The sequence below is a fragment of the Panicum hallii genome, chromosome 9 (assembly GCF_002211085.1).
Source record: "Panicum hallii strain FIL2 chromosome 9, PHallii_v3.1, whole genome shotgun sequence".
In the NCBI taxonomy this organism is placed as follows: Eukaryota; Viridiplantae; Streptophyta; class Magnoliopsida; order Poales; family Poaceae; genus Panicum; species Panicum hallii.
In genome coordinates, this window is record NC_038050.1 from 31316644 (window position 1) to 31343112 (window position 26469).

Sequence of the window (26469 nt, forward strand, 5' to 3'; positions counted from 1 at the left end):
TGTACTTAGGTTCTGGTTGGATCCACGGACTAAATTTTAGATCTAAAGTTTAAAGTTTAGTACATTAGATGATCCAAATATGGACTAAAGTTTAGTTTCATCCTAACTAAAGTTTAGTCCATTAGTCCATAGAACCCACCTAATTCGAATTAAACTTTAGTTTCACATATTTATATGTTTAGGTATGGACTAAAGTTTAGTTACCTAATGTTTAGATCCTGTTTGGATCCGAGGACTAAATTTTAATTTTTAGTCCTTAAATTTGGCACGGACTAATTAGGACTAAATATGGACTAATTGCTAATCTAATTGCATTGATTATGGCTAATTAGTAGTTAGAATCTATTAGCCTTGATTAGTTTAGAATTAGTTCATATTTAGTCCATTATGAAACATCGGACTAAACTTTCCAAACGGGAGCTTACTCTCCTATCTTAAATAATGGAAACGGGGCCTTACAAAAAGAAATGTTGATAGGCTGATATGAATTCACACCTGCTAATCTGCTGGATCCCATCCCCCCCCCCCCCAAAAAAAAAATGCTGGATCAGATGCATGATGCCTTGAGGCTCGAGTCAAACCATCTTTTTTTTCAGACAGTACCGAGTCACGTCGATCTTGAAACTCCAGGAAAAAAAGGAAATGCAAAAATGATTTTTGGAAGCCAAATCTTTGACTGCCCACGGCAAGCAAAGCGACAACCCGACGAGTGAAGTCAGATTGGATATGCCTCTCGGCATCGGCAGCAACCACCTCAACTTTCCACGTCCCGTGTTAGCAGGCGCCAAATCTTGCAAGATACCGGATTTGGCCCGGACCACCACGTTCCGTGTGGCACCGCCTTGACAAACCAACCTCCACTTTGGTTATTTCTCTAGACAAAGATGTATAGGCATATACCCATACTGCATGATCAACAGGGGATGTGAACCGGGGACACATAAAGATTATTCTTGCGAGCAACAAAATACAAAGCATATATGACAGTAGAGAATTGGACGTCTAGCGCCGAAAGCATCCATGTATGTATACCGCCATTGGTAATTGTTCTACATAGATATGATTAGTTTGTTCGAGATACCGCCCCCACTACAGAGCACATACCATCATGGTAGAAGTGGAGGTACTTATAATAAGTTTGGTACATCTTCAAAAACTGTAGAAAGATTGTATAAGACTTTAAAAATGGAAGTAATGAGATTTATCGCAATATAGAATGGGTCGATTTGTTTCATCATCATCAAAACTCGTTCATGCCATTGCAAACTATTAATTTGATTTCCCAACTATTGTTTGTTAAGTTCCAATGGTGGTACCTACGCAGCTGGCGATAGCTCTACTTTTTGTCTAACATATTATTTTAATGATAGGCAATGCATCCGGCAATATCAACTTCTCTGCAGTGACTTTGTTAATCTTAAAGTTTCAGACTCGGACTCTCAAACGTGTTTATGGGGCAGATTATGTTGGCCACGTTCATCGGCTGAATGCACGTGCTGTATATGAACATTTGCATTTATACCGTGTCCGAAAAGAATATCTATTTATTATTGATATATATATAAACTCTAAGTTTCCTCGCACAAAAAACACTCAAAACAAACATGTAAAACATTTGTGCTCGAGACTGTATCTCTATGGCATACTATAGATAAACCGGACTGGATGTCCGGATCCGAATGGATGCTTGTCGTATGCAAAAGCACTTAAGGAGCGAGAGGACCCGTGAACAGCATCTCTTCTATTAAAACACCGTGCCGTTTCCTCGCACCAGGAGCGGCCACGTCGGCAGCGGCCGCGTCCCGTGCCGACGCGTGCCTGCGCGCTGGCTCCCGTGGATGGCCGCCCCGGAGCCGGCGATTTTGCAAAAAAACCCTCGCGTTTAGTGGGAATTGGGCTTTCCTCCTGGAGGCGCAGACCCTATCCGCATCTCCCTCTCCCGTTGCCGCTCGATTCCGCATGGCCGCCGGCGCCGCTGCCGCTCCGCGCGCCGCTCGCACGCCGGCGCCGTCGTCCCGTCCGCGTCCCCGCCACGCCGCCGGTGTCCGCCTCCGCGCTCTCTCTCACGCAGGTCCTTTTCTGCTCCACCCCGCCTGCCGCTCCCCATTGGCCCTCGATTCCGCACGGCCGCCGGCGGCGCTGCCGCTCCGCGCGCCGCTCGCACGCCGGCGTCGTCTTCCCGTCCGCGCCCCCGCCACGTCGCCGGTGCCCGCCTCCGCGCCCTCTCTCCCGCGGATGTTTCTGCTCCACCCCCGCTTGCGGCTCCCCTTCGGTCGTATCTTCCAGATCCTGCTCCCGGCACAGCGGCTGCCGCCGCCGCTGCACGCGCTGCTCCCGCGCCGCCGCAGCCGTCCCATCCGCGCGTTCCCGTCCCGCGGCCGATGCCCACCTCCGCTGCCCCTCACGCCGATGTTGGTGGCCTCCGAGCCGTGTCGACGGCGACGGCGACGGAGGCGTCGGCGCCGGCGGCGAGCGGCGCCGCAGCGCGGCAGAACCACCCGTTCCCGTGGCTCGAAGCGGCCATCTCCGAGCCCTACTACTTCCTTCACCTCCTCGCCTTCTTCTCCTACTTCGCGGCCCGCAGTGCGGCGCTCGCCGCCGCCGACGGAGGGGAGCTACACGACCGCCTACTCCGCCGGGTAAGCTTCAGAGATCCCCGAGTGCTCGATCTGGATCGTGTCATTTGGTTGGTGATTAAGCTGTGCTGGCTCATGCGAATCGGAGTTGGTGTACTTGTTTTTGCAGGAGATCCAGGCAGTGCTTGTGTTCCTCGTGCTCTTCGTAGTGAAGGTGCGATGGTTAATGCCAACTAGAGTTCCTGTGTAAACTTATTTCCTGAATTCTGTGCTGAGATTTGGTGATAAAATTGGTGGGAGTATGTCTTAGCTTCAATGTTGTTCTAAATTGTAATTTGATGGTCATAGGAGAGCACTAGGCGGAGAGATGAAATTGTGGAGTTGAATTGCCATGTGATTCGAACTTGGATCATATTGCCGTCATGTGTAACTTCATATGTTTTATTTTTAAACGAGGCAACATTTTGCGTATATGTTATTTTGCATTTTACATCAGTTATTCTGCAACTCAACATGCTGAACTTGGTGTGGTAAATTTGAAGAAAATGGGCCACTTTTCCATATCCTAATATGGGCCTGGTACATGGTTTGTTTTTATTAATGGAATTAGATATGTATGCTGTAAGTTTCTATCAGATTAAGTATGCAAGGTCCATAGAAATTATAACATTGCAGGTTGTGATGTGAGGACAATGTTGTGCTTTTCGTTGTGGGATACTTCCTCATATTGCAAATATGCAAAGAGGCTTGCTCAGACCTATTCTTTTTGTTGCTGGAAGCCTGGAAGTGGAGCACATTCTTTTACTTGATATGAGATGATGAATCGTGTAAAATCTCCTGAACATGCTTTTTGCTAACTAAACTGTTGATGCTTGGCAGATCGTGAGAGAGGAAACCTGGGAAACATCCATTGCTGATTCACTGCTCTATGCAAAGGTATGCTAAAGTGGGATGATCCTGGTTTCTTATCCATCGTTCTTTGACCCCATATGAAATAATGAATCTTTACTTGTAGTTTTCTTTGATAGAATCAGGTAACTACAGCATTCTGGCCCATTACTGTAGTTAATGTTGCCGAATTCACATTCTGATTCCTTGTCCTGAATTTCCCTGCATTGTAGGGCTTATTGCTGGCAGTTACTTTGGTTATCGACTATTGGTTGGCCCTTGGCTACTTTCTGGGATTTGTTGGTATGTTTAGTTTATTACAGATGATTTTTGTCAATCTATTATCTATGTAACTATTATTACTCTTGGCCAGCATATCTGAATTTGTATATTTTAGACTGGAGCGTTGATTCACCAATCTTAATATATCCTATCCCCCCTTTCCTCTCAAATTATTGAAGTGTCTTTTGTTTTCTCTATACATGCATAGAGCACTATAAAGGTAGTAACCCTGATTGGGCTACTTCTCTGTAAGCAGGATGGAAAATATTGTTTGCCCTGCTATCTCATATGCCGTGTAAAGAAGTTTGATGTTTAGCCTGATGAATGCCCCAACATTACTGATTGGCTCGTTCTGATTTCTGAACCAATTGCTGTACAACAGCACTGTTGGTAGCCTGGTTTTGCAATCAGTCAGTTACTGGCTTACTGCCAGATAATATGAAGTGAATGATTTTGTTATATGAGCCCTTAAGCTAGGCGTACTAGAAAGTAGAAAGTACAATAATACAACCTTCTTATAGCTGATATAGGACGTGCTGGATGGAGATTAGCTTGTTGCTCCTTATTTTTCCTGATTTACTCAGCTGTAAGATTATCAATATTTCAGCTGTTACGTTCTAAGATTACAACTGTAGAGTACTGTGCCCCCAGCTTATGTCATGTAAAGGCAAGAAACGACTGGTAGCATTTGAGATACCTCTTGTCTGCAATGATCTTGCTAATCCCAAGTTCTCAACTGCTTCACTTTTTCTCCCCTTTTCTAATGTTTATATACTTTGAATTTGTCATAACTTGTGCTTATATTTTTCCTCCTGCAGTTATATATGCTGTAGCTCAACAACCACCTTATGATGGCCTAGGTATTTTTTATACGTTCTTATTCTATATTAATTATGGATATGACTAGAATGTTTAGATAAGTAAATCTCTGACGGCTGAAAACCGAATTCCTAAGTATTCGATGCTGTGCTTTTAATTTTTAATTGTATCCTTGTTATGCACCCTTGGTGTAATCGTTTGCAACTTGCTCTTTTAGTAAAATTTTACTCACTCATTCCTTGAGAGTAAAAATACGTACAGAAACATCACCTCCTGATTACCATCGACAAAGTTAGCGGCCGATTACAAATGTGGGTGAGGCAATTGCTGCATTGCCAGAGAACTGTATGATATGTACTGCTGCTACTGAACATTGGACGTACCTGAGGGCAGGCCATGGCACTCGATCAGATGAAGGAGCTTGCTAGCAGGGGCCTGTTCTTGAGCGAGACACAGAGAACACGAGAGAACCGCACGTGCTATTGTCTGTCCTAACAACCAAGATGCTGACGACATAAACGATTATATCGTCAAACTGGTTCCTGGAAACGATGTTCAATATCTTAACTGCGACATAATATCTAAATCAACTGAACATATACCTGATTTTGATGTCTTGTACCCAACCGAATTCCTAAATTCCATCAACACAAATAATTTCCCTATCCATAAACTTGTGCTGAAAAAAGGGGTCATTGTTATGTTACTCCGAAACCTTAATCAAACTACGGGCCTTTGCAATGGCACAAGACTACATGTGACGCAACTTGGACAGCGTGTATTATGCTGCACAATACTGACTGGCTGCAGAGTTGGTGAAGAAGTTTTCATACCAAGGATCGCTCTAAACACTACAGATGTAAAGTGGCCATTTACACTGCAGCGAAGGCAGTTCCATGTGCGAATATGCTATGCAATGACGATCAATAAAAGTCAAGGACAGACCTTATCAACGGTTGGCCTTTGCCTAAAAAAACCAGTTTTTACACATGGCCAACTTTATGTTGCTGTTTCAAGATCAACATCTAGAAGCGGCCTTAGGGTCCTGATTGAAAATGACAATGGCTCATGTGGTTCGCAGACTCGAAATGTAGTTTACAAAGAAGTCCTGGATGCAGCTAATACGGCATCAGCTTAGACTTGTTTACATAGAAAAAAAAAGCACTGTACGTATTTTAGCGTGTAAATATGATTTTATCGGAGTTTGGTGATCTCTGTTGTTGGCTCTCATTTCTTCCGTTTCTGCTGCTGAGCTTGGTGCTGCATGCAAAGTATTTTGATCCTAATATGTTAGTGTGTTTGACTGATCGCAATCCCACATTTGCTTCTTTCTGTCCTACTATTTCTGCACCTAACAGCTCTGTTTCTATACCAACAGATGGGAGACGTTTTGATTGGTGCCCTTATGGTTGGGGACTGCAGTGACTGCTTATGCGTACGTGCCTCTAGGATTTGGGAGTTCAACGATCTTCAAGATGAAACAAAGCTGCTGCATACTGATCTGGTGTTGCTCGATGAAGAGGTACAGTTTATTTTTGTCTGCCTACTCTTGCCTACATGAAGAGATGCTTGCGTATTTTTATTTGCATTATATATCCAGTAACAACATCCATTGGACAGAGTAATATAACAACACCAAAGTAAACTAGGGATATTTCCAAGGATAGAAGCTGTTGTGTTATCATCCGAAAAAGTAAACTAGGGATATACTGTGCATTGTTTGTGATTGTCCAGCCAGATGAATATATTTGTTAGGCATATTCTCAGTTGATTGCTTTGACTATAGCTTGACCATATTACTTGACACATTAATTTATGACAGTTATTTTTTTTACCAGAATTACCTCAACGCATTTACAGCACACTGCTTCTCTAGGATTTTGTTTATTCTTGTACTGACTGATCTTACTGACTCGTTCTACAATATATGCTAACTCTGATTAATCTATACAGGGAAATAGCATTCATGCACAAATCTACCCGCCTCTCCCTGAAAAATTCAAACCTTTGTTAGAGGAAGGAAGAGTTTACAATCTCTCCTTTTTCCAAGTTAAAAAGGCGAACCGACTTTATAAACCAGTTCAAAACGACATTATGATCAGCTTCACAAGATGGACTACAGTGGAGGAGGTTGTTGAGATTCCACCAGCTTTCCCAGAATTCACCTACTCCCTTACTCCCATAGAGAAGCTCCCATCAGTTTTGGATAACAAAGAGTACTTTACAGGTAAGATTCCATAGGCCAATACATTCTATATGTATGCAGGTAAAAAACAAATAAAAAGCTTCTCATGCATTGTTGTTCTCCATGTTAGATGTGCTTGGCGCAGTCACAAAGATCTCGGATGCTTTGCCATTACGGCCAAGATCCCAGCAAGTTCATACCATGAAAAGAACTGTGACAGTATGTGATGAAAGGTTAGTTTTACATGTTTTATTCTATTTTGCATGGCAGCAGGTTCTGCACCTATGTTTGTATAATATTGTGTGTCTGCAATTTCACATGAGCAGTGGTGCTTCTCTGGACGTCACGCTTTGGGGTGAGCGAGCCACTTCATTTCCAGCTGAACAACTTCATAAAGATGGACAGCATTCACCACAAATTGTAATATTTGTTGGCACTCTTGTGAGGGGCTATGCTGGTGCTGGTATGTATATCTAACAACTGTATAGTGGCAAGTGTTGTACCACTATGCTTAAAACCGTTCCTTGCTGTTTTAGGAACCATCTCATTGTCTGGCGGTTCATCATGCAAGTGGTATATAAATCCTGATGTCCCTGAAGCAAAAAAAACTTATTGCCAGGTCATGTGCCCATCTAAAGCATTATTGATACTCACTACCAGCATTTGTCTATGTACTAACTAACAACTAACCTCTTTTCTTACCAGCATGAAAAGCGTGCACCAACCAGTCGCACACGCTCCACAAGTAAAATACAGTGAGCCCAGAACTTCCGTTGCAGAACACAAGAAAGTATCTGATATCAAGTATCTTCACCCCTTCAAGAACAAGGTCATTCCTCTGGCACCACATTCAAAACGATAGACCTAGCTGGCTATATAAGGCTGCTTACTTTCCTTATATATTTTACAGAAAGTAGAATGGTTGGTTACAGTAAAGATAATGAAGATTGATAAGTCATGGTGGTATGAGTCGTGCAAGAAATGTTTCAGGACAACTAGGCCTCATGGCAACACCTACAAATGCTCTAATCCAACATGTAGCACCATTAGTGCGCCTAGCCCAAGGTACAGGTCATACTTGCTACACTACTATCCATTTTTTTCATCTAGAGGTTATCTTCTTCACAAGCACATTAGACGTATACAACTTTTACTAATTGATTCTCTCACTGCAGGTACAAACTGGTCATCATTGCTGGGGACGAGACTGGTGACACTGAGTTTGTCATGTTTGGACGCATAGCGCAGCGTCTCATAAAAAAGACAGTCGATGCTCTCATTGCCAATAATCCGCCTGGATTTATCCCTGACGAGATCACTAGACTATTGGAAAAGGTTTTCACGTTCAATGTTTGCTTCACAGAGAATACAATTTCTTCTGGCAATGTCTCTTTCCAGGTCAATGCCATTGTTGCGGAGATTGACGATGTGAATCCTATTCCACTAACGCCGGTTGGGTCACAGTCATCGTCAGCTGTGCTCTCGCACCATGCAGGCACCAGTGTAGAGTGCACACCAGAAAAGGACTCTGACTTCACTTTACCTTCACCATCAGCCAGAACACAGGCTACTCATGCATCAAGCACCACACCTTCTAAGACCGTGATGCCTGACACTGGGCTACCAACTACACCACGGAGCGGCACAAGATCTGATAAGAATAAGGTAGAATAGTTCTCGCAGCCTGATGTGCAAACACATGTTTTACTTCAAGACTTACTCTTGTCAAAATCTCATGTACAAAATTACAGGCAGTGCAGGACAAGGACAGCCGCCTTCCAAGCGAGGGTCCTGTTACAGTGTCACCAATTGTACCAACTTATTCAACGCCTGAAGCGCAGCAAAGCACAACTAAGAAAAGGTCAGCACAACATTGTTTGATTCCTTTAGATATTTCAGTTCATACCACATAATTTTGTACATCACTAAGGGATAGAATAATGGTTCTAGAAACCGTGCATCACTCGAGAGAAAAACTGCAAGGAAGATTGTTTTGGATGATGGTGACAAGAATGACAGTGGGGATGATTCCGCTGCTCCCCCTACTGGGCCTAGGTATCTCCCACTATCTGCTTAATTGATATTGCATTGTGAATATGGCTAAAAAATGTACAATGTATGTACTGGCCTGGTATCCAATACATTAACAGGTTAATAACTAGAATGTGGATGCAGTTCTGACTTGGCCCAGTATTTGTTTGGCAGCTTACAGCTACATACCTCTAATTTTGTGTGGCTCTCTCAGGATATAGGTATCTTTAAAATGTCTGCCTCTTGCTTGCAATCAAGATTAACTTATAATTGTGTGGCGTGAGGAATTTGTTTTGATGCGTGTGGTGTGGATCACAATGCAAAGGAACCAGCTTGGGTTACATTGCACAGCATTTATTTCATTGAATGCAGAATGTGCTGCCATGCCCACGCCATGGTAATAAATCCTCTTTAGGCTTAAAAATAATAGAAAAATAAATGACAGGCTGGTACGTTACTCTGTTTACTTAAACGACCATGAAGATGAGGTGGTATGTCGCCTGCCACTACACCTTATAGGCCTATTTGTTTCTGTGTCTGGTGGCAGTGCTCCCTGGAGAAATACGTTGCAGAAAAGTGGGGATTCTTGTGCCTTCCATTTCTGTCGGTTTGCGTTCAAAGTTTGATTATTTCTAGCGGTGCAGTGTGGAAACGTGCAGCGCTCGGTGGCATTTTAGCTGTTCTGTTGGTGATACTGCCAGCTGTGAATACAAATGGGGACTATATGGTCATCCTTGTCTAAATGTGTTTACATTTCAGTCATTTTACCTATTCATTTACTATACCGGGTTATGGTCATCCTTGTCTAAATGTGTTTACATTTCAGTCATTTTACCTATTCATTTACTATACCACGTTTAACCCTTATAATATAACTAGCTGATTAGTGCATTGTGCCTATTTATGCTTTGGAATTTAGGCTGTTCTTCTATATCTGGATCTTGGATAGGCTGTCCTATGCCTAAGTAATGTGATGACCTCTTTTCCTATATTACTTGAAAGTTTTGTTGAAACTACTATAGAAAAGAATAAAAGGAGTACATTGAATAAATGGAAATGTTTTGTGATGTGCATAACCTTTTAGTGGTCCTATATTTTCTGAGAGATTCTCTTTGGGTTTAGCTAAGTCCTAGATGAAAGTTTCCGGTTAATAATCTTCAAGTGACATGCATAACTTTTTAGCTGTTGCTTTATTGTCTCGGAGATTCTCACTGAGTTTAGCTAAGTCCTTGCTCTAATATTTTTTTTGATATCCCTATTTGAAAGGCGATTCTACATACTCATCAAGAATAGGCTTTTGAAAATGCTAGAAGTAAATCAACGTAATGAAAAATTAGTTTCAGTATGTTATTATGCTTTGTCCTTACTATCCTCTATCATTGATTGAATTATCCCTGATGGCCTCTTTTTTTCTGTACAGCCCAGCCAAAGATGACGCCTAACCGAAACAGGGATCGTCCTACTTTTGTGTCATGCTTTTATGTTCATATGGATAGACTACAACGGATGTGTGTTAATCTACTACTAGGAGTGGGATTGAGCGAAAGGCCGCCATCCTTTTGTGTTTGATTTGAAAGCAAGTAACACGTGTTCATCTACTGCTACGAACACGCTGTCCAGCGCACTTGCTACTGTAACAGTGCTTGTATTTTGAGAACATACCGTCTTATATGCGCCTATATGGACCCTCTTTTGTTGGTAGTATCAAAAAACTAATTTACTGTGTTGGTGCTTGCTTTTCAGTCAGTGCTCCGAACAACCTTACAGGTTGCAATGTAATGTAGTCCAAATATTGTTGTCGCCACTTATGCATATGTAAATAGAAACTTATGATCGCCTTCTGATATTTTTTTAATACATTTTCTTCATGCCTATTGGACTTCGCAGTCACTGTAAGGCATACGACTTCCAGTAATACTGCTATAATATTCTGCTGCCTAACTGATATGTGCTCTGAATTTATTTTAATTGCTCGTGCAAATATAGAACTAATAATGTGCTGTTATTTATTTCTGTGCCTAGACTTCTCTGAGGCAATGGTGAAACTAGACTTCTTTTTTATATATATTTATTTCTGTGCCTCACATTATGTTGCGTTTGAGCAATTTAGTTGTCTCGAGTGCCATTGAAACACGCAGTGGCGCAAGTATTTAAACTAACATTTTATATTTGATCTATAGGCACTACAAGTTGTTTTCAATGATAGGGCGCGCAACGCGCGCCTCAGGTTCTAGTTGAGGAGTGAAAGAGAGTGACAATAGGAAGGCTCCGCTGGAATGTCAACAGTGGACTTCCGAAGATCCCATGGAATCATACCATTCACGGACCGAACACGACCCGTGTGGATCAAGCCCCGATCGTGTCCCCGAGTCCGCGCATGTAAAGGAATATGCCTTGCGCAGATTCGATCTTATTCCTGCATGTCCAGTCCCCGGTCCTCCCTCTGACGCTTTACTCTTCTGCCTGACGAAGAAGCATTCTCCCGATGACCCGGCCGGTTGCTGCTGCTTGGACATGCATGCCACAGTCGGCGACCCTGACGACTGATCCGGCCGGTCGGTTAGGACTCTACAAATCATGGCGATCTCTCGCTGTTGTGATGGTGAAAACCCTGTGAAAGCAGTCACGTTCGTTCCCCTTCCTTCCTGTCCTCCATGCCAACCATGGCATATGCTCCCAGCGTAAGCGTACTAGCACGAGGTAGCTAACCCGTCTTGCACTCCTCCCCAACGATGCTTCGTCTCCCTCGTTGCATTTGCCAACCCACGACGCCATGACATATATTTATATATATGCATATATATAAGTTAGTGAGTACGTGTTCTAATTTTATGTGTAGATCTTACTTACTAGCTACGACGGGCTGTTGGGGTTGAGCAACCCGACCGAGCTGAGCATTGTGAGTGAGGCACAGGAGAGGAGATGAAGTTCGGGAAGAGGCTGAAGAAGCAGGTGGAGGAGAGCCTCCCGGAGTGGAGGGACAAGTTCCTGGCGTACAAGCGCCTCAAGAGGCTCGTCCGGCTCGTGCCGTCGTCGCCGCCGCCCCGCCGGAGGGCCGCCGAGGCCGCCTTCGTGCGGCTGCTTGACGGCGAGGTCGACAGGTTCAACGCCTTCTTCCTGGAGCAGGAGGAAGACTTCGTCATCCGCCACAGGGCACGTCCAGGGTCCTCTGCTTGTTATCCCACGAAACGCTGTTCGTGTAGTTGTGTGGTGGTGTGACGTGCTCTCGGGGGGTTTCCGTCTGTGGCGTGCAGGAGCTGCAGGAGGCGGTGAAGAAGGTGGTGGCGGGCGACCGTGAGGCGGCGGCGGAGGTGAGGCGGGTGCGCAGGGAGGTCGTCGACCTGCACGGGGAGATGGTGCTGCTGCTCAACTACAGCGCCATCAACTACACAGGTTGGTTCGGTCTCGCCGTGTCGGCGGTGCTGTGCCTGTGAACTCTGCTTTCCCCCTCTGCTCCTGCACCTCTGTTTTGCTTGTGGCGTGCGAAATCGAAATGATGTAGATTGTATCGTACAAAGAGCACGGCTTCTAATTGGTCAGGTCTAATTTACTGAAATATATTGCACATAGTTTTCCCAAACATCAGCACAATCTTTCCTTGGATTATGCCAGGTAGCAAGACCAGGTTTTTGCTACAACAGACCAGTTGCCTGGTTGTACATTTCAAATTGTGGTCTTTGTATTACAAAAGGATTGACTACCTAGCAAAAGGATGGTAGCTGCACATGCCATATAGCCTAGCAGACAAACGAGTCATTGATTTCCTAGCATCAGGAGCTGTGTCCCTTCTCCAAAAAAAAAGGAAGGGCTCAATGCTGACTTTTGACTGGAAACCTCTCATGGATTGAACCCTTCAACTAGTAGACTAGCCATATCCAGCCCATCAATCACCCGTGGCAGCCAATTCGTCTGTCTGCAGATGTTTTCATTATGCAACAAACTGGACATGGCGCTTGAAGATTCATTTTTTTTTTGAATGGCTAATCGACAGAAATGAACTTTGCAGGGCTGGCCAAGATCCTCAAGAAGTACGACAAGCGCACCGGGCGGCTCCTCCGGCTGCCCTTCATCGAGAAGGTGCTCGGGCAGCCCTTCTTCGCGACGGAGCTCATCTCCAGGCTCGTCCACGAGTGCGAGGCCACCATGGAGGCCGTGTTCGAGGCCGGTGGAGGGCGTTCCGGCGCCGGTGCGACACCCGTGGCCGCAGCGGCCACCGAGCAAGGCATCTTCCGGAACACCATCGCCGCACTGGTCACCATGGGCGAGCTCCGCAGCGGGAGCTCCACGTACGGGCACTTCTCGTTGCCGCCGATGGCCTCGCCGGAGTCCGACCTCCTGCGGTGCCTCCAGGTCGCCGATCCGGTGCCCATCTGAGAGGCAGACGGGCGGGGAGTTTCAGCTCAGCTCTAGTCTTCGATTGTTTTATGAGACAGGCCATGCAGATGTTCTGAGATAGGCCAAGCAGAGGAATTCTAGGAACCTCCCAAGATTTATTTTTTTTTCAAAAAACAACACAACTCCTATAAATGAATTTGTAAGCTTAGAATAGAGTGGACAAAGGATGAACTGCTCCTTAAAATAAGTAAATTTTATGGATGGTCGCTAAACTATTGAGCGCAAAAACTGCATTTTGGGCTCTCTAAAATATTTAAGTGGGTCAGAGAAGGCTCTCTCTTCCTAAACTCCAATCCCTAGCTTTAATCATACTGGAGATAGCAGCACAACGAATACAGATCCCCCTGTTCCAAAATACAAATCGTTTATCCTGTCTTAAGCAAACTTATCTGACTTTAACTAAATTAAACATACTAACGTCTACGTCATCAAATACAATACGAACTGTCATTGTTAGTGCATTTATTTAGAATTATAGAAGTTAATATAATTTCCTATTAATAAAGAATTTTAATCTTGAACAAAACTAAAATTACCTACATTTTTCGAACGGCTGGTGTAATGTTTAGCATTCAAACATGGGGAAAACAGACTTGCTGTGCGCTACCAATCTCCTAAGAATTTTTCCCCAAAAAAGAGGACAGCTTTTAGATCAACTTATATGCTGCCAGACAATTGATATATTATATCAAATGAAGTACTATCTCCGTCTGAATTGTCTTCCGAGTTCCTTTGTTCGCACTTCAGTGCTGTTAAAATGACCGAAAAAGCGAAAAAAAAAATCTAATGCACGTATGTTAGTTGCTCAGAAAATTCCATCAGAGTGCTCAATAATACTTGATACACATGAAATAGCTTGAATGTAGAACAGACAAAATTCGGCCCAACCCAGGCCAGGATGCACGGATATGGAACAGCCACCCTCTACACTCAATCATATATCTGTATCTTCTATAGCTAAACAACCATCCATGATAGGTCACACCCCCATTTGCTCAACAGTTTACACCCAAAATGCCGCAATCGATGCAGCTACCAAAAGGAGAATGCTTGCATCAATTCCCCACAGTTCGACAGTAACTGAACGCACAATAGGCGATTTCACCAAAGAGAGCAACATCTGCAGGGCGCAGACGAAGATTTGTGATAATAAGCACTAAAAACACCTGTAGTGAAGTTACCTTTAGAATGCTTTTCTGCTCCTTCAAGCTGTTGACTTCCGTCGCACTACCAGATCATCAGCTGAGTAATACTCAGCAATAAGCCGGTACATATAAGATGGACTATGCCCTCCACTGTCAGGCAAAGGTAAGTAGATCAGGAAAAGAATTGAATGGTTTAAACAGAAGTGCAAAAAATCTACACCCATGACAAGTGTTTGTCAAGGTGTGGTAGCAAACCAAACATGCCAAAAAGTTTACTTCTCAAAATAAGTAAATATTATTTCAATCCTTAATCAGTTCAGGAAGGTGTCTGAACTCTAAGAAACAAAACACAGGCCAAATCTATAATGTGTTTTGTGTTGAATCAAATGTGCTCCTTGGGAGAAGGTTGGGCACCACTATGTTGCAAGTTCTTTTTGTGGCTAGTAATTCTTAAACGTTGTTGGACAGCTGATAGGCTGGCCAAACAAGATCTACCACATCCTTCCTCATGCCCACACTGCGATCAGGAACAAGAAACTACTCAATATCTACTCCTTTCACAAGTGAGGGCTAGACAAATCTGGTTCATCCTTCTTCAGCAAGTGGGACTGCAAGCTATGACTCCACAGCCAGGCGTGGTGTCCTTTTCAAGTTAGTGGTGTGGAGCACTGAAAAGGATCTACAAGCTTTTCAGGAAAGTGTTTAATTAACCCGTCAGAAACTTGTAAACACAGGGATGACTGTCCTCAGTGGGGTTGTTCCTGATGTTGTCATCGGTGATAAAGGGCAATGAAGGAGCAAGGTACCCTGTAGTGTGCTGTAGGAGCTAAAGACCTTGAGGATCTAGTTTCTGGATAGGCTAGCCTGCTCCTTCTGTGGTAGTCCTTTTCCATTTTTTTGCAGGCGAGAATGTCTCTAAGTTTACCAGGTGTTGTGGTGTGTGAGGTCTTGTAATTACATACTCCTCTTTCATGAAATGACACGCAGCTCTCCTGCGTGTTTGAGAAAAACGCATGCCAAAATGGTTTCTTCACATGGGAATTTGCATGGCATCAGCACACCAGGCACTGAAGTTTCTCTGGTTTAGGTAACCGATAAAGCAAGTATCACCAGGCAGATATCCATCCTTTACTAAGTTACCAGATCCCAGAAAACAGATCCAGAGATAACTTACGTATCAGTGATGAATAGGCTCACAAGCTTCGGTGGCACATAGTCAAATGTCGGGTTGACAACATTCAGTAGGGGACTACCATCCTGAGTACTGAAATGCATACAATCTGAAAAGTCGCCGAAGTCGAGCAAATCAGACGGTGATTTAAGCTCATTCAGCAACACCTCTGGGTTGTGCGGATACAAAGGACACAACTGGGGCACAAGAAAGAAGACTGTTAAATGTTTAACAAGATATAAAAAGATTGGTACAACAGAACTTCAGAAGTAGATTCCAATTCAAATTATTCTAGGTAAATGAACATTCAAGTGCAAATAGAACCAATTGCTCTTTAAGCAACATTAGAAGCCATTCTTAATCATCATTCCTGGAATATTTGCAGTAAAACGTTTTAAACATTAGCCACTAATATACACAAAATATTGCAGATTTTAATGAAGGGTTATCACTCCATCTGGTAGCAAATATTAGTAGTTTAGGACACTGGCACAGTCTTCAAGGTGATATTTTGACTAGTTATTTCTATGGACACTATTACCAACAAAACAAATTACACATTGTAAAAACAAATTTGATGGTGAATCTAGTGGTATTATTTTCTTGTGATGATACTAAAACTGAATCAAGGATATGTACAAGGATGCGATGACTTGTGTCCGAACATGTGATGGCGATACCAGTGACTTTCCAATTAAAATAGGACTACATCAGGGGTCAGCATTGAGCCCTTATTTATTTGCTTTGGTGATGGATGAGGTCACAAGGGACATACAGGGTGATATCCCTTGGTGTATGCTCTTTGCTGATGATGTGGTGCTAGTTGACGAGAGTAGGGCAGGGGTTAATATGAAGTTAGAGCTGTGGAGACACACATTAGAGTCGAGGGGGTTCAGACTGAGTAGGACCAAAACCGAGTATATGATGTGCGACTTTAGCCCGACTAGGTATGAGGATGGGGACGTTAGCCTCGAAGGTCAAGTGGTGGCCAAGAAGGATACTTTCCGGTATCTAGAATCAATGCTTCAGAAAGATGGAGACATTGATGAAGATGTTAGACATAGAATTTCAGCCGGTTGGTTGAAGTGGCGGCAGGCTTCTGGCATCCTCTGTGACAAGAAGGTGCCACAGAGGCTAAAAGGTAAGTTCTATAGGACGGCGATTCGCCCGGCGATGCTATACGGTGCTGAATGTTGGCCTACAAAAAGGCGACATGTCCAGCAACTGAGTGTAGCAGAGATGCGTATGCTGCGTTGGTTCTGCGGGCATACAAGAAGGGATAGAGTTCGGAATGAAGAGATTCGAGATAGGGTCGGGGTGGCACCTATCGAGGAGAAGTTGATTCAACATCGGTTGAGATGGTTTGGACACGTACAACGGAGGCCTCCCGAGGCGCCGGTGCGTAGTGGAGTTTTAAAGCGGGGCGATAATGTAAAGAGAGGTAGAGGTAGACCTAGACTAACTTGGGATGAGACGGTTAAGAGAGACTTTAAGGAGTGGAATATCGCTAAGGAATTAGCTATGGATAGGAGCGCTTGGAGATTAGCAATTAACGTACCTGAACCGTGACATTTGTTACTTTTTGTTTAACCCCTAACTCTTCCTTTGGCTTGTGCCCTTTTTATGTTTCTTATTCTTGTTTTCCGTGGGTTTCATCTCTAGCCTACCCCAACTTGTTTGGGACAAAAGGCTAAGTTGTTGTTGTTGTTGTTGTGATACTAAAACTGAATGAATAATAATTGAATGCAACTGACGATGCGCATGGTACAACAAACATCAGGAGTCTAAGTAAGCACGGCACCTAATATGAAAAAAAATGAAGTATCATTGAGATCCCCTAAGATGAAAATAATTTTTATAAATAAAAGAAACAAGTAGTATCTGAATTGATGTCAAGGAAACATTTGGCTAATATGTATCATGGTGTCACCCTAAATCATTGGCAGCAGCATTGTAAGTGCTTTAAGTCCACTTCTGTTCTTCATTTAATAACGACATAGTAGCAAGTGGGCGATAGCAGGAGAATGCACCATGCAATGAATGTTGATCGGAGCATCAAACACAAAACTATGGAGGCATGCATACTTGGAAACAACAGGAAAATAGAGATCCTGGTTCTCTTTTGGCTACTTAGGTTGCAAAACTTGGGAATAGATATCATAATAAATGCATTAGGTACATAAACAAACCTTGTGACTACCAGCAACCACAACAAAGGGCACAGCATGCCTTTGGGCAGCAAGTGCAACCATGTTCATCCCTACTGGTGCAATGACTCCACCATTTGCCATTACAGCATGAGCTCCAACTATGACCTTAAGATAAAATCAAGAGTTATATTTGTAATAAAAATAAAGAAATTGCAAACGAACAATAACCACACATGTGTACCATATTAACTCGAGAGATCATAGCAAAAACTGCTGAATCTGTTATAACAGTAGTTTGTACACCTTTCTCAACCAGCTCTTTTGCAAGAACATGGCCCTGATATCTGATTCAATTCAAACATCAATATTAAGATAATGAGTCAAGCAAGAGGATCATGTGCATAAAAGACAATCAGGTTACAATAAAGGTCAAATAACAAACAAACCTTGGAGCACCTTCTGCAACAAATACACGAAAAGATCTCTTCTTCTCCTTTGCAGCATACAGAAACTCCTTGACAGTTCTAGAACGACCTAAAGTAAGGATTACCTCACTGCAGCAAATAATAATAAATAAACAATTAGCTACGGTTAGTATTTAAGTAAACCAGCAATATATATCAGCTACCACTTAAGTATTTATAGGGGAACGCCAGAATATAACTAACATAATAACATTATGAGCTAGAGCAATATCAGATTCTTCGGATATTGGCCTGCCGAACCTGTATTGATTATAAGCTAAGGCCAATGTTTGAGGTAAAATACTCTCGCGCAACATGTAAGTATAATGCAATGGGTTGTTTAAGCAAAATAAGCTTTCTTCATATCAAAAGACCAATAAATAATCAACAATATTCATCTATGATTGCACGAAATGACAGAGAGAACAATTCTACCAATGCCTTTCCTAGATGTGACAGTAATCAAGATCACAGATCATTTGGATATTTCCATGAAAAGTTCTGTCCATTTGGAAGATATTTTTTCCCATTAATTGGCAATTAATGTTCACACAATTGAAAGCCACACAAGCAATACTTGCCATTTGAGGTATGCTTTAGCACATGTTAAATGTATCCAGAATACCTATCATATGAAATAGCTCAAAAATGTACTTCATCACTAAAGTAACTCAAATAAAAAAGGGGGGTTCTACTAGATTAAAAAATAATATTTCTAAATATTAGCCAAAGCACAATCATACTTCTGGTGAATAAGTTCCACAGCTTGCTCAGAAATCGGCTCATAGCATGAGTCAATCTCATCAATAAGATCACCAATGGCTGCAATGACATCATGCTTCAGTTTCCTAGTTGAGCTCTTATCTCCAGCTGCTATAGTAGAAAAAACATGATTCAGTGCCAATGATGGTGTAAACAAGCCGAGTCCTTACAAGGGTAACATATTCAAAATATGGTTTTAGAATAACCATTCTTTAAAATGATATATTTTCTAAATTATATAGGAACTATCAAAAATAACAGACCAGGTGGGATATTGACTAGTGAAAGAGAATTGTGAGAATATGCACTGGAAGATAACTAAAGAACATACATTTACTTTTTCCGTCTGAGTCCCCAGTTGATGACGCAGTGCGTGAAATTGCAGGACTCACAGGAATATCTTCTAGGAGAGTCTGCAAAGAAGGTGCACGAAGAGCATTTCTAGCATGTGCAGCAAGAACAGCAGCAGACAATGAAGGGCGATCATCATGTTCACTGTCATATTCATCATCACTGTCAACGGTAACAGAAAGGCCTTCAATACCAACTGCTGTAGCAGATATATCCTCCTCTTTTATTATATGCAAAACACGTCTCACAATGTTTCCAACAGCAAGCTCTGCAAAAACAAAGTTGGCATTAATATAAAAGCTGGTATTACAATAAAAAAGGATACGTCAGGTATCATCTAGCTATCGTCCTCCATCAAGGTACAGACGTGCCAACTTGTAAGGTTGTAGCACTATGTTCCTTGAACTTGCATTTTACTTTCCTGTCCCCCATTTGCAGCAGATTTAGCTCAGTTCTCATCCTATGATGATACAGGGGTTCAAAGCGAACCAGCAAAATGTCCCATGCATCTGGGACAGAGCATAGCTTGATGGCACCAAGCTCATGGAAATAGGGCAAGGAAGCAGTTTGTTGAAATCACAAGGGAATGTAGATGGCCTCAAACATGATTGAAGAGGGGAAGGTGAAGAAGACGAATCTGGGGGATTTGAGGTGGCAGTTTGAAGAGGCTACAGCTCAGTGGCTCACCAGCTTCTCAGGCAAGAGGCAAGGATGCTAGCAGCAGTACAGCACACCCAGTGGTAGGGGAATTAGGTGGCAATCATCTTTAATATTTATTACATCTTAGGAGTTAGGATTGTTCCGCACATCATTTTCCACCTCAGCAGCTTCTATTATTTGATAATTGAGACAATCTAAGGTGCAAATAAACTACAAGTTGAGGGGGCTAAGGATCTGAAGTGCAATTTTAGTGACACAAATGGTACAACATCGCAATTTCAGCGCCTGTACAGCAATTGTATCTAACTATTTAACGTGTATGGTGTTTAGGCAGATGTTCATACCATTGAGTACTGTTGCTCACTCAATTTTATTCAAGAAGAGTATCTCATTCAAGCAAACACCTGTGCATATATACTGTCCAACTCTATCCAAAGTTCTAGAATTAATTTCCTTACTCCGAAGCACCCAAAACAAAGGAGTCCTTATATTATGGTAAAGAATGATTAAAGTACAAAATAAACTTCGTTGCTTGGGCCCACCTATGACTCCATGTTTGCTCCCGATATTGCATTTATTACACTGAAGAACATCAATTTACTTTTATAATATGCTTCATTGACAGATCAGATGCTACAACAATTAGAGAGCTCAGAGCTATGCTAGTAACAAACAAAATGTACAAGGTAGTTCCTTTAAATATGGTACTAAAATAGGCTCCAACAGCAGCTCTCAAATTCAAGCCATTATGAAGTTTGACTTTTCAAGTACAACATGCCCTCAGAAGCCTAGACATACAAGTTATGAGTCTTATGACTCAATACAACTATACATCTAATTAAGTGCAAATAGTACAACATCAGAGCTTGAAGCAACAACAAGAAAGCCTTTTTATTCTGAAGCATGTTAGGGTAGGCTAGAGATGAAACCCAACATGAGCCACCAACAAGAAAGAAAAACATATAAGTTTGAGAATAAAGAAGTAAATATAATAAGGGACCTGACCCATGTACATGTTATAAATTAAACTACAGTGGGGAATGAACTTCAAATGATTTTTCTTAAGTTATGATATGCACAAAGTTAATGTTTGCTGAGAAAACATAAAGCTCAATAGCAAGGAAATACATCCCATTGAACTGAATCTGGTGTCTCTGTGGCCAACTGAGAACACCATCAAGCCACAATCAGTGCAGTTTAAGCCAAACAACTAGGTGTAAATAGTGAGGCATACTAATAATAAGCAATGGTCCCAAATACCAATACTTATCGGCACAATTTCAACTCAGATGAGCCACCGAAGTGGAAGGCTGCAACTTCGAGTTGGGAGCCAACAAAATTCAATTACAGTAAACTAGCTCCAACGTCACTGGAGCTGGCCTATTGCATTCATCTAGTTCATAAGAACTAGGTAAGCCCCTTTCCTTAACATGGTGGTAAAATTGTGATTTGGGGAAACACAGGGCCCATTCTCACAAAAAAGAATCAGGTGAATTTTACAAATTAAATCCGGTGCACGAACATTGACATTCTAGAAAGCAGTAAACATCACCCCCTGTTCAGCAAATTATCCATCCGATCAGTACTTGAGAATTTAGTGATACACATAAAAATGCACGATGAGCAAAACCACTAACTCTCAATGTAACTGGAGCACGATAGAATCACAATTCGGTTAAGTATGAGTTGGAGCTTTTACCGATGGGATTGGCGGCGATGAGCTGCTCCCCGACGGCGCGTACGGCATCAGCGAGCGCGGCCGCCTGGTTGGCGCTGCTGCCCATCCGGTGTTGCGATACCACCGACCGCAGAAGCTCCGCTGTCTGCCGCGCCACGGCATGCGACCCCTCCACCTTTCTGACCACTCAACACAGATACGCACTGGAATCAGAGCACCAGAGCAACGGCGACGGAATCGGATGGGGAGGGCCGGGGTGAGGCGGCGGCTTACCGGCGCTTAAGCTTGAGGACGAAGTCGCTGACGAGCGGCTGCACGTCCGGCATGGCGGCGCGCGCAAAGGGGACCCAAGGAGATGAGGAGGGGGTTCGGATTTGGGGTGGGGATCGGCGGCGAGGAGCAACCTGGGCGGGGTTAGGGTTTTCCGCGGAGGAAGGGGAAGGGGAACTAACATCGACGACACCACCGCTTTACGAATTTTACAATTCGGTCCTTGTGTTGAGTCCTGTAAAGATGGAGCAAAGAAAAAAAAAAGATTGTATCCTGGTGCCGCGCATGGTCGAGGGCTCTTGTTTAGAGAAAACTCCTAAGCTATAACATTACCAAATTCTAGGAAAACGAAAATATTTTCTTTGAGGTTCGTCACTGAATCCTTGCATACTATCTCTACGATCTACTAGTGTACATATATCAAATCGGTTAAAATGAAGTAAGAGACTCATGACTATAGGGACAGTGACCATTAGCCCGTGATTCTATGGTTGTGGTTTGGTTAAACGAAGGGAAAAGCATTTTTTTAGGCTATTGACTAAAACTTTTATCCGTGATGTGCCACCCAAAAAGCTCATTACCTTTTAAATTTTAAATGCTATTGCTGTTTCAAGCCAACCAGTGTAGATCCAAGGCTCAACGACTCCGGGCAACCGCCCAAGCTCGATGGTGAGAGAAACCATGGAGATGCCATATACCGAAATCTATCCTATTGATTACTCGTTCACGCTCTCTAAGATCATTGAATTGGCCATTGATATTACCGACACTAACCGTGGACAATAAATCATCTGACGGACGTGGCTTGATGTGGCCTGCCGAAAAGCTCCAACTCCACGACCATGTGTACGCCTATCTACCTCGTTGCCGGCATTCGTAGGACATTGTGATGCAGCTGCTTCAGTCGTCACATGAGCAAAAGATGAACTGAAGGGATCACATAACAAGACCATTGCGGCAAGCAACCACATGACCTTGTGCTACCAATCTAACTTGTGGCTGCTGTTGGAGGTGCGCGCCCTTGATGAGGAGCATAATAGTGGCCCAAACAAACACTAGTGCGTCTAGCCATTCTACCCTCGCTGCGACAACCAAGCCTGGCATGTCATTCATCTGCTCTCAGACCTTTTCACAATTATTTAGCATATAGAAAACCAATTTCTCGTAATTCATATCAAGATACGTAATCATTTTCTCGCAATCCAGCATCAAACTTTACTGTTCCTTTTCTAGCTTTGAGGAGGCTATGCTAGTTTAATATATTTGACCTCCTCCGGTTGTTGCAGAAGCTCCTCAATAGTAAATTGACCTGACCCCTCACCATCTTTAGCCTTATCATCAAATTCTTTTGTCTCTTCTCCATAAATGATCAGTTGAAAGGAAACAACGATGCCAAATATAACATATCTTCAATCTCTTTGAGCAACGATTTTTATCACAACGCACACAAGCATAATAACCTTTCATGACTTATCCCGCCAATGTGCTCAATAATGTTGGATAGTCATGTATGTACCATGTAACCATAGTATGTAGATCAAAATCTTTCTTACTAGAGGCATTGAATGCATGGACATTCAAAGCTCATATAGCTCATCAACGAGAGGGAGGCTACAAGAACATATCAAAATTCTTTGATGGAGAACTCTGCATGAATGAGTAATGTCATCATGAAGTTTGATTCTTCCTTACATATCCATGGTGGCATGTTATACAACACAATAAATATTGATCACATACTATGCTCGCAAGATCAAGCGTAATGTTCCTAGCATCATCTGCAAATGACAACCAATTTTTATCAAAGTCTTTCCATGCTGGACTATCAACTGGATGACTGAGCTTATAGTTCACTAGATTTTGCTTTAACTTGTACCATAGTGCATTCTTTGCGGTTTTTGATGAAAAAAAATGTCCTTTTCAGCCTTAGAATCAGTGGAAAATGCTTCAATACCCTATGAGAAATATGCTTCATACTGTCTATATATTTCCAAATTGAATCCGCTTCACAACACACTGGGCACACATTAGCTTTGACAAGTTCTTTGTCGTGAAACAATACATTATTATTCTTGCAAACATGTATTGAATCATAGCCAAGTCCTATAGTACTAATGTATTTTATTGTCTTATCCTAAGATGCCGAGACGGATCCCTCTAGGAATGCATCGGACAACATCTTCAGAATTGCATTAAATGCAACATTGTTGGTCTAATAGAAAGACTTGATATGAAGTAATTTAACAACAAATGTAAATTGTGTATCTCTATATCCAGGGGTCACCTTATAACTTAAATATTCCTTTATACATTACAACAATTTTCCTTCACCAAGCTCATTTGTATCGCACTTGTCGATTATCATATCAGGAAGTCTATCAGCAGTGCCTTCATCTCCATGATGTTGTGCATTTTCCCCAACCCCATCATACTGAATAATCATATTTTCCAGAACCCACCATCCTGCATAATTGCATTTTCATGAAGCTCGTCATCCTGTACAATTGCATTATCCTCAACCACATCATCTAATGTTTCTTCATGATTGATTCACCTAATGTACGTGCTTCCCATCCTACTCCTAAGTAAGTGCATTAATGCATCTCCTTAACTATCACTAATCCGATTCAGAAATCTACAATATGGGCGGAGTATTTTTTTTTCATCCTCATAGTTTTTACTACTAACAAAATCCGCAAAATCATAGATCTAGTTTTCATGTTTAGGGGTAAATAGTGCACAATCATTTATCCACCATCTGCCCATATTAAGCTTTCAAATAAAGAAGGTCGGATTTGCCTGACTTCAAAATACATTGATACAAAATGAAATTAACGAAAATTCAACATCTCATTACTGATGGGATTGACATGCCATATTTGTACTATATTTGTACCTCCATGGACTGCCATAAGACTGAGGCGCCATGCGAAGTCATAGATCTATACTAGAATGCTCTGTTGTGGCTGCCTTTTCTCTATTCTGCTTTCCCTAACGCCGGTGCATAACAGTGGGTAATCCAATTTTTGCTTGAAGCATGGGTTTTTCTCACAACAAGTACCAAAATATCCCCCGCTAATTCACCTGACACTTACATATGGAACCTGGAAGGATCTGTCAGACTCGGGGCTACGGGACTGTGTACATAACGTAGTTCAAACAGGATTAAGAGATAAGGCTTGTCTTATCTTTTATTTATGTTGTTCTCTACTCGTATGAGAGTAGGACTAGTCGGTACAGAAGAAAACTACTTGAGTTGTACTCGAGTGCGATTCCTTGTCTAGTATTGGACCAGGATTCATGTAACCCTGACCTCCCGGATATATAAGGGGGGGCAGGGACCCCTTCAAAACATAACATCAACACCCAAGGCAATACAAACCACCATACAGGATGTAGAGTATTACGCATCTCGCGGCCCGAACCTGTCTAAATCTTGTGTTCCTTGCACCTTCGAGTTCCTGATCTCGGCGTCTCCTCACCTAAACTTACCATCTCGGGTATACCCCTCGGTGGGCAGCCGGTAAAACACCGACAGCTGGCGCGCCAGGTAGGGGAGCGCATCGAAGATCCACCGGCGAACTCGATGGCATGTTTCCAGTTCACCAGGTCAGAACCCTCTTAGGGCACGACGTTTGTTTTTGGCTCATGGGTCTGTGTCGCAGATGACATGGGCAGTTTCCGTCGATTCCTCGTCGACATGAAGCCGAAAACTCCCGCGATGAGTTTTCATAGCGACCTCGATAAGTTCGTCGATAATCTCGATGACTTGTCAATCCATGGATCCGCTACGAGGACCGAGGAGGAGTCTGCTTTCGGCGTGACTCCATCCAGCGCTGCAACAACCTTGCTTGGGTTGGACTCGTTCCAATCTGAGGTCTCGCGTAGTCGATCACAACTTGGTCTACGCAATTTGTCCACTGATCTTCAGGAGGCCAACATCTCCGAGTCCCTCTCCACATTGGAGAAGGACTTGGACTCTTTACTCCAACTCGGAAAGCCCGAAGCCACCGCACATTGGGGGGCTGCGGGTTGTTTTGGTGCCAACGGTTTGATAATCACCTTCTCTCCAGAGGGGCGTTTTGTGCATTGGAAGGGCATGAAACTTTCTGATCTACTCGAGGCCGAAGACCGGCTTGTGGCACACCTTGAGCCCTTGCCTTTTCAGGAGGGCAGGCCATTAGCCACCATGGCAGAGGAGTCGACCGAGCTAGTGGACGCGAGCTCTGATAAGCTCATCTCACGCCAGGTGCTGATGGCGGAAGAAGGCGAGGATGATGGCGACTTGCCCATCGTCGAATTTGACGCGGTATTTGAAGATGAGGCCACAGCCAACGCCGGCGATGAAAACGACGCCGATCGTGAGGCACGAAGGACCAGGAACAGAGCTCGCGCAGCCCGCCGAAGGAGGGTCAATGAGCGCATGCGATCTATGCATCGCGAGCTTGACGTCGAATTCGCTACCGTAAGCGAGCGGGGCTTCAGGACTCCAGTGGCCAACATCGCCAGGGTAACGGCTATACTCGAGCGCAGTAACGATCCAAATGTGCGTCAAGCACTTCGTTACGCACAGAGAGCTTGGATTTAGCTTGATCAACAAAACCCAGCGTCTACCGTCAGGGAGGAGCGCGTGGGTGAAAGC

The 26469-nt window shown here is 43.2% G+C and overlaps 4 protein-coding genes across 7 annotated transcripts; 3 read left to right on the forward strand and 1 right to left on the reverse strand.

Moving 5' to 3' along the window:
* Positions 1-2381: 2381 nt before the first annotated feature.
* Positions 2382-4653, forward strand: LOC112872984. The gene is made up of 5 exons (XM_025936017.1): positions 2382-2639; positions 2746-2790; positions 3456-3512; positions 3698-3767; positions 4565-4653. Exons 1-5 carry the CDS (start codon positions 2382-2384, stop codon positions 4651-4653), a joined length of 519 nt encoding a protein of 172 aa, XP_025791802.1.
* Positions 4654-6659: 2006 nt separating this feature from the next.
* Positions 6660-8827, forward strand: LOC112872985 (replication protein A 70 kDa DNA-binding subunit B-like). Its single transcript, XM_025936018.1, has 9 exons — positions 6660-6792; positions 6881-6983; positions 7077-7207; positions 7287-7353; positions 7441-7579; positions 7661-7815; positions 7926-8415; positions 8502-8611; positions 8701-8827. The coding sequence occupies exons 1-9, from the start codon at positions 6660-6662 to the stop codon at positions 8825-8827; spliced, it is 1455 nt and encodes a 484-aa protein (XP_025791803.1).
* A 2297-nt stretch (positions 8828-11124) lies between these two features.
* On the forward strand, positions 11125-13849 carry LOC112875391 (SPX domain-containing protein 3). 2 transcript variants are annotated; one of them, XM_025939227.1, is made up of 4 exons: positions 11125-11481; positions 11621-11934; positions 12036-12174; positions 12788-13849. In XM_025939227.1, the coding sequence occupies exons 2-4, from the start codon at positions 11704-11706 to the stop codon at positions 13153-13155; spliced, it is 738 nt and encodes a 245-aa protein (XP_025795012.1). In that variant the 5' UTR covers positions 11125-11481; positions 11621-11703; the 3' UTR covers positions 13156-13849. The 2 variants fall into 2 exon arrangements, with proteins under 2 accessions (XP_025795012.1, XP_025795013.1); XM_025939228.1 differs by having other exon boundaries at positions 11125-11462.
* Positions 13850-14000: 151 nt separating this feature from the next.
* On the reverse strand, positions 14001-22036 carry LOC112875389 (translation initiation factor eIF-2B subunit beta). 3 transcript variants are annotated; one of them, XM_025939223.1, is made up of 9 exons: positions 21831-22036; positions 21579-21743; positions 19200-19487; positions 18850-18976; positions 18089-18196; positions 17884-17986; positions 17682-17807; positions 15496-15689; positions 14001-14471 (listed from the first exon to the last, which is right to left on the reverse strand). In XM_025939223.1, the coding sequence occupies exons 1-9, from the start codon at positions 22009-22011 to the stop codon at positions 14381-14383; spliced, it is 1383 nt and encodes a 460-aa protein (XP_025795008.1). In that variant the 5' UTR covers positions 22012-22036; the 3' UTR covers positions 14001-14380. The 3 variants fall into 3 exon arrangements, with proteins under 3 accessions (XP_025795008.1, XP_025795010.1, XP_025795009.1); XM_025939225.1 differs by having other exon boundaries at positions 21579-21736; positions 21831-22016; XM_025939224.1 differs by having other exon boundaries at positions 18850-18979; positions 21579-21736; positions 21831-22016.
* Positions 22037-26469: the final 4433 nt, after the last annotated feature.

Bases quoted from the DNA above. Each gene is read 5' to 3' on its own strand.
- LOC112872984 (XM_025936017.1), top strand. From the start codon at position 2,382: ATGCCCACCTCCGCTGCCCCTCACGCCGATGTTGGTGGCCTCCGAGCC. The intron at 2,640-2,745 runs GTAAGCTTCAGA...TTGTTTTTGCAG, and splicing joins ACGACCGCCTACTCCGCCGG to GAGATCCAGGCAGTGCTTGT. The intron at 3,513-3,697 runs GTATGCTAAAGT...CCTGCATTGTAG, and splicing joins ATTCACTGCTCTATGCAAAG to GGCTTATTGCTGGCAGTTAC.
- LOC112875389 (XM_025939223.1), bottom strand. From the start codon at position 22,011: ATGTTAGTTCCCCTTCCCCTTCCTCCGCGGAAAACCCTAACCCCGCCC. The intron at 17,987-18,088 runs GTTTGTTTGTTA...GAATTGAATCAG, and splicing joins GTTGCAGAAGGTGCTCCAAG to ATATCAGGGCCATGTTCTTG. The intron at 15,690-17,681 runs GTTTGTTTATGT...CTTGTGCCCCAG, and splicing joins TGGTTGCTGGTAGTCACAAG to TTGTGTCCTTTGTATCCGCA.
- LOC112872985 (XM_025936018.1), top strand. From the start codon at position 6,660: ATGATCAGCTTCACAAGATGGACTACAGTGGAGGAGGTTGTTGAGATT. The intron at 7,208-7,286 runs GTGCTGGTATGT...TTGCTGTTTTAG, and splicing joins TCTTGTGAGGGGCTATGCTG to GAACCATCTCATTGTCTGGC. The intron at 8,612-8,700 runs GTCAGCACAACA...TAATGGTTCTAG, and splicing joins CAAAGCACAACTAAGAAAAG to AAACCGTGCATCACTCGAGA.
- LOC112875391 (XM_025939227.1), top strand. From the start codon at position 11,704: ATGAAGTTCGGGAAGAGGCTGAAGAAGCAGGTGGAGGAGAGCCTCCCG. The intron at 11,935-12,035 runs GCACGTCCAGGG...TGTGGCGTGCAG, and splicing joins ACTTCGTCATCCGCCACAGG to GAGCTGCAGGAGGCGGTGAA. The intron at 12,175-12,787 runs GTTGGTTCGGTC...TGAACTTTGCAG, and splicing joins CAGCGCCATCAACTACACAG to GGCTGGCCAAGATCCTCAAG.